The following is an 11531-nucleotide window of genomic DNA, read 5'->3' on the forward strand; positions in this document are numbered from 1 at the left end:
TCCATTTTCTCCCTGTTTCACTGTGTGTACAAGGGAGAGTGAGCCTTTGACCAGAATGTCCAGTAATTCCACTGATGTGGCGATGAAACTGCGAAATGAACCCAACCATGACCCACGGAATGTCCTCTAGTGCAGAGGTTCCCAACTCTCTGATGTGCGGTGAGACAAAAGATCAATACTGGAATATATTGCGATACTTTGTCCTGTGACACATTATCGGTACACTGGCGCCAAATAGACATTTATTAAGCATGTTGGCGCTCTAAACTAGTCCTTAAACTGCACACATAATCCGTGATCCGGATTTTTATAAATCTCAAACCTAATCTCGTTTCAATTCAAACTAACTAGATAAAACAATCTGTATGAACCGAGATACCTTGAGAATTTGTTTTTTAGTAGAAAGCAGAGGTAACACTCCACAAGGCTTTAATAAACACTCAATGATTTGACTAAACTATAAGTGTCAATAAAGTTTAATTAGTATTGTGAATATCTGTAGTGCTCATATCATTTTACTTATTTATATCCAATGGGCAATCAACAGGTCATGAAGTTATTACCTGCTGACATTCATCTTGTCAATAGCTTGGTCGGAGAAATAATAAAAACTTACCTGACTGGGGTTGTCTGGTCTCTGTCCAATCTTCATCACTGTCTTCAGCCTCAGTTTCAGAAGAGTGTGAAGAGAAGAGCTGCTCAGCACCAGCTGGTTCTAAAGCAGCAGCTGAATCTGAGCTACTGGCTGCTTCTGACACTCCCCAGTCCTCTCCATAAGCTTCTGTTTCAGTTGAGGTGCTGGCTACAGGTTCTGCCTCGCTCTTCTCCTCGGTTTGGCTTTGATGAAGCTGGGACCAGAGTGCACACTCTTCATCATGTTCAGTCTTTACAGTTACAGGAGAGAAGGGGAACTGATTGATACCAGCCTCCTGACTGACACAGAGTTCCTCCTCTTCCTCTTTAATGTGTGGGGGCCCTGGCTCCTCCTGGCCCAGACTGGGGCTCCACTCCTGCTGCTCGGGGGGAAGCTCCTCTTTACAGACAGAGAGCTGCTGGAGCTCTGGAGGCAACACCGAAAACCAAACAGACAGAAAAATGTGTGAAATCTCAAGATCGGCGCATTGTATTGAGTTTTCTCAAACACTCAAATCTAATAAAAGTTTACAATAACATGAAATGTGATTTTAATTTAAGTGAATACCCAGCTATCTGTAAGAGCTCACCTGTCCTATCCTCTGGTCATGGATTACCACTGGATAGTGGTCACCCATGGATTTGAGGTCAGGTTCAAGAGGTTTTTGTCATATACATATATTCATACATACAGTGGGGCAAAAAAGTATTTAGTCAGCCACCAATTGTGCAAGTTCTCCCACTTAAAAAGATGAGAGAGGCCTGTAATTTTCATCATAGGTTCACTTCAACTATGAGAGACAGAATGGGGGGAAAGAATCCAGGAAGTCACATTGTAGGATTTTTAATGAATTAATTGTTAAATTCCTCGGTAAAATAAGTATTTGGTCACCTACAAACAAGCAAGATTTCTGGCTTTCACAGACCTGTAACTTTTTCTTCAAGAGGCTCCTCTGTCCTCCACTCGTTACCTGTATTAATGGCACCTGTTTGAACTGGTTATCAGTATAAAAGACACCTGTCCACAACCTCAAACAGTCACACTCCAAACTCCACTATGGTCAAGACCAAAGAGCTGTCAAAGGACACCAGAAACAAAATTGTAGACCTGCACAGGCTGGGAAGACTGAATCTGCAATAGGTAAGCAGCTTGTTGTGAAGAAATCAACTGTGGGAGCAATTATTAGAAAATGGAAGACATACATAATATCCCTCGATCTGGGGCTCCACGCAAAATCTCACCCCGTAGGGTCAAAATGATCACAAGAACGGTGAGCAAACATCCCAGAACCACACAGGGGGACCTAGTGAATGACCTGCAGAGAGCTGGGACCAAAGTAACAAAGGCTACCATCAGTAACACACTACACCTCCAGGGACTCAAATCCTGCAGTGCCAGACGTGTCCCCCTGCTTAAGCCAGTACATGTCCAGGCCCGTCTGAAGTTTGCTGGAGAGCATTTGGATGATCCAGAAGAGGATTGGGAGAATGTCATATGGTCAGATGAAACCAAAATAGAACTTTTTGGTAAAAACTCAACTGGTTGTGTTTGGAGGAGAAAGAAAGCTGAGTTGCATCCAAAGAACACCATACCTACTGTGAAGCCTGGGGGTGGAAACATCATGCTTTGGGGCTGTTTTTCTGCAAAGGGACCAGGACGACTGATCCGTGTAAAGGAAAGAATGAATGGGGCCATGTATCGTGAGATTTTGAGTGAAAACCTCCTTCCATCAGCAAGGGCATTGAAGATGAAACGTGGCTGGGTCTTTCAGCATGACAATGATCCCAAACACACCGCCCGGGCAACGAAGGAGTGGCTTCGTAAGAAGCATTTCAAGGTCCTGGAGTGGCCTAGCCAGTCTCCAGATCTCAACCCCATAGAAAACCTTTGGAGGGAGTTGAAAGTCTGTGTTGCCCAGCGACAGCCCCAAAACATCACTGCTCTAGAGGAGATCTGCATGGAGGAATGGGCCAAAATACCAGCAACAGTGTGTGAAAACCTTGTGAAGCCTTACAGAAAACGTTTGACCTCTGTCATTGCAAACAAAGGATATATAACAAAGTATTGAGATGAACTTTTGTTATTGACCAAATACTTCTTTTCCACCATAATTTGCAAATAAATTCTTTAAAAATCAGACAATGTGATTTTCTGGATTTTTTTTTCTCATTTTGTCTCTCATAGTCGAGGTATACCTATGATGAAAATAACAGGCCTCTCTCATCTTTTTAAGTGGGAGAACTTGCACAATTGGTGGCTGACTAAATACTTTTTTGCCCCACTGTATATGCAGTGAAATGCCCTTGCAACGCAACCGGAGATTATGCACAATAGGTTCTAAACTGAACACAATAGCTAACGTGATTTCTACCTACCTTGCTAACTTACTGAAACTAACTGCTTTTTAAAACATAATACAATTAGTGAATAGAATAATACAAAATAAAATAAGGCTCAAAAAGGTAATACAGAGTGGGGGTACAAAATAGAAATAAAAAGGAATAGAGTTATGTATATGGGATAGGTTATTTGTATATACAGATATGTGCAGTAAAGTGGCATGTGAATAAAGTGAGGAAGTGTGTGAGGAGATACACAGTACAGTATACAACAGTACGACACAGCAGTACAGTAACACTGAACATAACAACAATACAGCGCAGTATGCAGTAACCCAGAACAGTGATACAGTATGCAGTACAGTGTGCTACATACAGTACAGTTATGCAGTGGGGCCTATGTGAGTGTCTCAGTGAGGGCCCCGGGTGAGTTCAGCATTGACAGTCCTTATTGATTGCGGGAAAAAACTCAGTCTCCGTCTCTCTGTCCTTGCTGTGTGGCTGCAGAGGCACTTGGAGCAGCAGCTGGAACAGTCCGTTGTTGGGGTGGTGAGGATCCTTCATGATCCTGCAGCTCTGCTACTACACCTCCTGGTGTATAAGTCCTGCAGGGAGGGGAGGGTAGTTCCAGTGGTATGTTCGGCTGAACGCACCACCCTCTGCAGGGCCCGGGTGTCCTGAGCAGTACAGTTCCCAAACCAGGCAGTGCTGTTGCCTGTCGGGATGCTCTCCACTGTTCCACAGTAGAAGGACTTGAGGATCCTCATCGAGACTTTGAATTTATTCAGCTGTCTGAGGTGGTAAAGACGCTGCCTCGCCTTTCCCCCCCCAGAGTGTCTTTATGTAAAGTCCATGTTAAGGAGTGTGGACTCCCAGGTTCTTGAAGCTGCTCATCCTGTCGACAAAACCCCATTAATCACCAACGGCGTGTGTCCTTGGTTGTAATTCCCTCCTAAAGTCCACAATCAGCTCCTTAGTTTTGCTGACGTTCAGGAGGAGGCTGTTGTCCCTGCACCAGAGTGACAGGTCAGTCACCTCCTCATGGTAGGCCTTCTCATCGTCGTCGTTGATCAGGCCCACCACAACGGTGTTGTCAGCAAACTTGATGATGGTGTTGGAGCTGGACACAGTCATGTGTGTACAGGGAGAACAGTAGGGGGCTGAGGACACAGCCCCGGGGGGGATCCTGTGCTCAGGGTGAGGGAGCTGAACATGTGCTTCCCCACCCTAACCACCCGGGGCCGGGCTGTGAGGAAGTCCAGGATCCAGGCACACAGCAGAGTGTTCAGTCCTAGCTCCCGCAGCTTGACAGCCAGTCTGGACTATGGTATTGGAAGCTAAACTATAGTTGATGAACAATCTCAGATATGCCCCTTTCCGGCCATCAAGGTGTGTGAGCATGGTATGCAGTACTTGGAAGACCACATCATCCGTGGATCTGTTCTGGCGGTGTGCAAACTGCATCGGGTCCAAGGTGCAGGGGAGGGAGGCGCAGATGTAATCCTTAATGAGCCTCTCCAAGCACTTCATGACCACCGAGGTGAGGGCCAACGGATGGTAGTGATTCAGGCAGGCAGGAGAGGTGATCTTTGGGGACAGGGATGGTGGTGGACCTCTTGAAGAATGACGGTACTACCGACTCAGCTAGGGAGGCATTGAATATTGTAGTGAGCACTGGGGCTAGCTGGTGAGCACAGGTCTTCAGTACTTGCCCAGATATGCCATCTGGGCCCACGGCTTTCCTGGTGTTCACACGCATCAGAGCCCTGCCGACGTCATGCTCAGACACAGAGTGCGTGCTCATCCCCAGTGGTGTAACTCCAATTCGCCAGCGAGCAGGTGGTGTTGTTGCCAGCCTCAAACCACGCATAAAAGGAGTTCAGTTCGTTGGCTAGGGAGGCGTCCACACTCATGGCTGGGGAGGGGCTGCTCTTGTAGTTTGTAATAAACCGCAGCCCCTGCCACAAGCATCTGGTGTCCTGTTGCTCCATCTGTCACTCCACTGTGTCCCTGTACGTCCGTTTAGCGTCCTTCACTGGCCTTTGCAGATTGTAGGAGGCCGCTCTGTAATTGTCCATATTTCCGGATACAAGACAGTCGTAAGCGGCCGTGCAAGCATTCAGAGCACCACGGATGGATTTATAAACCCACGGTTTCTGGTTAGGAAACATCCAACCTTTTACTGTGGGAACGATACTGTCCGCTAACGTAGCTATGAAGCTCACAGCTACTTCCGAAAACACGCTGACGTTTCTGGAACTTGATTGGAACATGTCCCAGTCTTCGTCAGTAAGAGCCTCCTGAAGCACAGCCTCCGATTGCTCCGACCACCGATTTGTGTCCCTCGTCACGACTGTTCCACGCACGATGCACGGCTTGTAAACAGGAACTAAAGCAATCGCAGCCTGGTCCAATTTCCCGAAAGCAGGAATCAAGACGGTCTTGTATCTGTTCTTGTACAGTGTGTAACAGTGGTCCAAAGTTCTATCTTCCCTTGGTGGCACACGTGATGTGTTGATGGCAATTAGGCAGAACTTTTTTTAGGGTTCGCCCTGTTAAAGTCCCCAGTCACCACCACAGCTGCATCGGGTGTGGTGTGACAACGCTGTGTCGGTGTCCGCTTGCGGTGGAATATGAAGGGCTGTGATGATGACCGTGCTGAATTCCCGGGGGAGGTAGAATGGATGGCATGAGATGGTCAGCTGTTCCAGGTTCGGTAAGCAGGCACAGGAGAGTGTCTTGGTGTTTTTAGGGTTAAACCAGCAGCTGTTTATCATGAGGCAGAGTCCTCCACCCTTGGATTTCCCGACTCCTCCAACCTGTCGGCGTGCAACACGGAGAAGGACTCGGCTGGAGGTATGACGTGGTCTGGCATCAGAAGGTTCAGCCATGTCTCCCTCAGGCAGAGGACACAACAGTTTCTTGTATGCCGTTGGAATGTAATCCTCGCTCGAAGGTCATCCATCTTGTTCTCCAGGGACTGGACATTGGCAAGAAGGATGCTTGACACAGGTCGACAGTAAGGTTGCGTCCTCATCTGACCCAAATGCCGCGTCGTTTACCACGGTGGTTCCTCTGTGGGCCCACCCGTGGAACAGCGGCTCCATTGTTGTTGTTTTCCTGGTTGAGAGTGTTGGCGCGTAAAATCTCTGGTGGCCACTCTGGATCCACAGACAAAAAAGTGCCAAAGTTGTTCTTTCAGGGACATTTTTATATCCACGAGTGTATCATGGTCGTAGGAGATCACTGTCGCTGAGTTTTTGGCCAACAGTGATAAAAAACTGAAAAAATACTAAAATGTGCGTAATCGGCATAGAGTGCCAGCGCAGGCGACTGCAAGGGGCCACGCAGCAATCGCTCAAACACTATCTTCTGTATTATTAATGTTTAGGGTGAGAAAGCGTTCACCACACCACCGAACAAAGCTCTGGATCAGACTTTTGAGGTTGACTATCAGAGTAGTTCAACTTGAGACCTAGGATGGTTGTATTATCTGAAAACTTTGCCATGTAATTTTGTGCACTTTTCGTCATTCAGGAAAGTCCTGTATCCATGAAATATCTATATTTCGTTTTGTTTTTTTATAACTCTCAAATCTGCTCTTTTCATTTCAGACTAACTACATAAACAATCTGAATGAACCCAGATACCTTGAGAATTATTTTTTACAGTAGAAGGCAGAGGAAAACCTCTTTCTATAACCCCAAGGCTTTACTAAACACTCAATGATTTGACCAAACTATAAATGTCAATACATTTTAATTAGTATTGTGAATATCTGTAGCGCTCATATCATTATTCTTATATTTGTTAAATGGGGAATCAACAGGTCATGAAGTTATTAATTTCTGACATTCATCTTGTCAATAGCTTGGTCTGAGAAAAAATAAAAACCTACCTGACTGAGGTTGTCTGGTCTCTGTCCAATCTTCATCACTGTCTTCAGTCTCAGTTTCAGAAGAGTGTGAAGATAAGAGCTGCTCAGCACCAGCTGGTTCTAAAGCAGCAGCTGGATCTGAGCTACTGGCTGCTTCTGACACTCCCCAGTCCTCTCCATCAGCTTCTGTTTCCATCTGTTCAGTTGAGGTGCTGGCTACAGGTTCTGCCTCTCTCTTCAACTCAGTTTGGCTTTGATGAAGCTGGGACCACTGAGCGCACTCTTCCTCATGTTCAGTCTTCACAAGGAACTCCTCCTCTTCCTCTTTAATGTGTGGGGGCCCTGGCGCCTCCTGGCCCAGACTGGGGCTCCACTCCTCTTTACAGACAGGGAGCTGGGGGCAACACTAAAAATACACAGAATACACAGACACACAAAAAGTTGTGTGAAACCTCAAGACTGGTGAATACTACTTTATACACTTTACATTGAGTTCTCTAAACTCAAATCAAATCAATCTAAGTTTACAATGATATGTAATATGTGATTTTACTAATTACATTTGGTACATGGATTGCTTTTCAAATCTTGCGACCACTCAAAGTGCTTTACAACACATGCCTCACAATCACCTATTCTCCCACACATTCATACATCGATTGCAGCTGCAACAGTGCAAGGCGCACACCTGCTCATCGAGAGCAGTGAGGGGTTGAGTTTCTCACTCATGGACGCTTCCACATGCTGCCAGGATGAGCCCCGCATCGAACTAGGAACACTCTGATTACTGGACGACCCGCTCTACCTCCTGTGCCACAGTTGCCCCTGTGCTCATCAACAAACTACTTGCCACATGGAGGAAACTGCTATTCTGCTTCTTACTGCTATTCAAAACTTGACTATGGTTAAAGATGAATGAAAAAAGTGAGAAAGAAGCTGCTGGACCTGTGGTGTAGAGAATAAAACATATTTACAAGGTTCATTACTACGCCAAAGAATCACCTGATGATTTCTCCAATGAGTGAGTCTCTCCAGATAAACCAGTAAACAGCCCTCCGAAGAAACAAACCTGAATTAATTCACCTGACGTAGTAACCAATGCTACTCTGCTCGATGCCACTAATTAATTTCACCTTGTTATTCAGTCTTCATGAAAGGTAGACATACTACCAATAACATTCACCTGCTCGTAGATCTATAAGATTATTCAGAACTAATTAATAATGAAGCAATTTTTTTTTTTTTTGGTTTCTACAAAGCTTCTGCTCAGCTTGTTTGAATTTTCACCGTCCAACCCAGGAAGCTTTCTTTTCTAGTGTATGGCGAATCTTTATTTTGTTATTTGATCACCTGGAATTGTATCTTCCCAAACATAAGGGTAATTTCCAACAGAGCTCCATATACGGTTATGAGTAAACCGTATATGGAGCTATGGAGCTTACAGAGCTGCATTCAAACACAGTGGACGCACTTTGGGTGCAACTTGAAAAGCACTACCATAAATAACATCAAGACCGTCCCAGGAGCCTTAAAAAGCACCATTTAGTAGAGCTGTCACAATTATTACATGATCGCCTGACTGCAATTACTTGAGCAGATATGAATCCTTTTGTAAAATCATTGCATGCACAATCATGTTCCCATCCAAATTCAAGGAGAATTTTAAAGAAACGTTAGAAATGTGACAAACAGAAAAAAATCATAATTATTATTATTATTATGTCATTACAGTGGCATAATATGAAAAAAACACAATTAAATTGTTTATTGCAATTATTTATATGACAATTAATTGAACTAAAATTTCATGACGTACAATATTGCCACAGGGATTTAAATGCCTTATTTTACTCACTTGAATTAAAAAGTGATCAAATAAAAGATAAAATTCAGCTGTACCTTTCCTGTCAGAACAGTGGGGAACTCTGTATCAAATTTGTTGCTTAATCCAAACCTGTAAAAACAAATGTTTTATTGATTAATAGTGAATTCAGGATCACCTCATACACAATGCTGCTAGATATTGTATATCACACATCTCTATATGAATTTAAAATCCTATACCAAATAATCCAAATCAAAACAGATGATATCAGACTAAAAGTCCAGTTTTCATATCAAAATAAAATATTTTAGGTCTCATGTTTTTCAGTGTCATTATCTTTAATTTACGCTACAAAATAGAGTATGCCAGTATCCAAATCTTTAAATGATGACACCACTGAAAGACGATGAACAAATATAGGTAATCACATTTTAAAATTATCCATACATAGAAATAATATCTTCAAATTATTGTATATCACTTGTGTTCTCATCATATAATTAAAATCAACAATTTGTGATATATTTGACATTGGAAATTAGACATGACGAGATGATACAAGCTGAGACCTTAAGTATTTTGGTGTTTTATTTGAAAACAGAAGTTTTAGTTGGGTATCACACTTGCATAACCATGTATTTCAATGTCATTTAACAAGGGATTTAAAACAAGAAATGTCTACATTAGTTATCATGCAAAATGACCTATGATCATAACAAAATCTTCTATATCATCTGGCCCTACCTTGAAATAATGTTCTGAGACAATCACATGAGTGATTATATTGAGACTGACCTTGTACAGGACGTTTATTTGAAATGTACTTGATTTTGAAATGGTAAAAATAATAATATACCATATTTGTATTTATATCCAGGCAATACTTCCATCCTTACTGGCACTTGTGCCCTGCCATAACCTTTTTTTATGTTCTCTTCCTTTGTAAAGAGCACATCTTGTTTATTATAAGTGTATTGTATGTGTATTTTGCTTTCTGTTAAACTTTTAGACTGAAACTTTTTACTTTGTCTGTCTGGAATACAATGCACAAACCCATACCAAGACAAATTCCTTGTAAATGAAAATGTACTCTACCAAATAAACAGATTCTGATTCTAAAACAGAAAGTGTTCACATCTCAATCCACAAATTTATCATTGTTTTTAGTTGAACAGGATCAGCTCCAGAATTTGTCTATGGGAGTTGTTGTGTTGTTGGTTATGTCAGTTTTGCAGAGTTCAGACAACATGAATCTGTCCTGATTTTCCACTCGCCGACAGGTTTTTGGAGATCGCCGACCAAAGCCCCAGATCGGAGGAAACTCATCGAGCAATGAGGGTGTGGTGTGAACGCGAGATATCAAGGTTTAATATCTGGTCGTGTCAGGATAGACTCAGGAGTGATGCAACGAGTTACAGCCAATGAGAGCAGAAACGGTGGGTTGAATATATTTCACATTTAAAGTCTGCTTTTATATAAATAATCCTGTCCCGTGAATTGTATCACGTCGTTTCTGGTGTCACTTTGTGTGTGTTTAGGTGACAAAACGTAGTTTGAAGACCAGACAGACTTGTCGGGGACTCTTCCTGGTGAAAGATCTCAAAAGTGTGACGACGCCCTGTCGCCGAGCAGTCAGGTAGTGTCAAACCACAAAAACGAAAGATTCCACATCACAAGACATAAAGTCGTGTGGTGTGAACAGTTCAGTGGTCTGAGCACCTTGAAGGTGGTGCGGTGTCTCCGTGGCACAAAAAGTAAAGGCAAAAAAAATAGAAAAGAAATATGTCTATAGTTTTTATCATAGGAAAAAGGTGAAAGCTAGGCCTTGTGTAAATGCTAGAATTAATGCTACTGTGAGAGATGCCACATAATGTAAAAGAAAGCGATTGTTTTGCAATCCGTCCAGAAAAAAATCAAAAAATTAAATGACGTTGTTCAGTGGGAGGTTCAGTGTATTTTTGGGAGAACATGTTTTAGATGTAAAACATGGTTTTACTGATGCCTCCTGTGGCAGGAGCTTCATGGCCGATGGTCACTTGCGAACCACCATGAATCATATGAAGAAGCCTTGCGTGTGGTCAGCGTGAAACACTGCAGCGCTCCATCACACCGAGGAAACAGGACTTTTGATGCACTATCAGCTGCTACAGTCGTTTAGCTCAATTGTTCCCAACGTTAAAACAGAACCACGCCCTTCACCTGCACTACCTCATATCAACGTGGCTCATCGCTGTCAGGTGGACGTGCGTTTACAGAGTGAAAGTGACAGCAAAGTGAAAAAGCACGTTTCAAAACAAAATGGCGAGTCGGTGTGATGACGTTAGCCGCCAAGCTAGCATGAGGCTAGGCGGTCCGAGTGGGAACGAGCGAAGCCGATAAATACGAGCTAATAATGTGTTGTCGCTTACTGTACAGCGATGTGCCCAGCTCCTCTCATAACCACGGGCTGTGGACAGTATCTGGATAAGAGCTCCTCACTCACTACGTGCTCTTCCACCTCGTCTTCCAGCTCAAAGTCCGCCATGTTGGATCCTCACAGGCTCCGCCGGTGCACGACTCGTGAACGACTCGGTCGTAGCGAACGATTATTTTAAACGAGTCGGGAGTCCCTCCGGCAAAGGAGCCGTTTGTTCGTTCGTTGCATTCTTCTTCCGCTCGTATCGATCATTTGGACAGAATCAAAATGTGTTTTGGTGAGAATTCCGTGTCCAATGGAGTCGAACCGACTCTTATGACTCTGGTTAGCTGTTGACATGAGAATCCCGACCGACTCGTTTTACTGAGTCACTCGTCAGGAACCAAATCTTTACAAATGATCGAAGCTTCCATCACGGAGCGTCCGGCTGCGCATGCGCC

At 43.7% G+C, this 11531-nt stretch overlaps 1 protein-coding gene across 1 annotated transcript; it reads right to left on the reverse strand.

The window, feature by feature from the left end:
* Window positions 1-7066: 7066 nt before the first annotated feature.
* Window positions 7067-11221, reverse strand: LOC307243987 (cysteine-rich hydrophobic domain-containing protein 1-like; the record flags this gene model as incomplete). Its single annotated transcript, XM_080018958.1, has 4 exons — window positions 11084-11221; window positions 8750-8804; window positions 7132-7256; window positions 7067-7085 (listed from the first exon to the last, which is right to left on the reverse strand). The coding sequence occupies exons 1-4, from the start codon at window positions 11197-11199 to the stop codon at window positions 7067-7069; spliced, it is 315 nt and encodes a 104-aa protein (XP_079875084.1). The 5' UTR covers window positions 11200-11221.
* Window positions 11222-11531: the final 310 nt, after the last annotated feature.

This window comes from Zeus faber (assembly GCF_960531495.2).
Source record: "Zeus faber genome assembly, chromosome: 18".
In the NCBI taxonomy this organism is placed as follows: domain Eukaryota; kingdom Metazoa; phylum Chordata; class Actinopteri; order Zeiformes; family Zeidae; genus Zeus; species Zeus faber.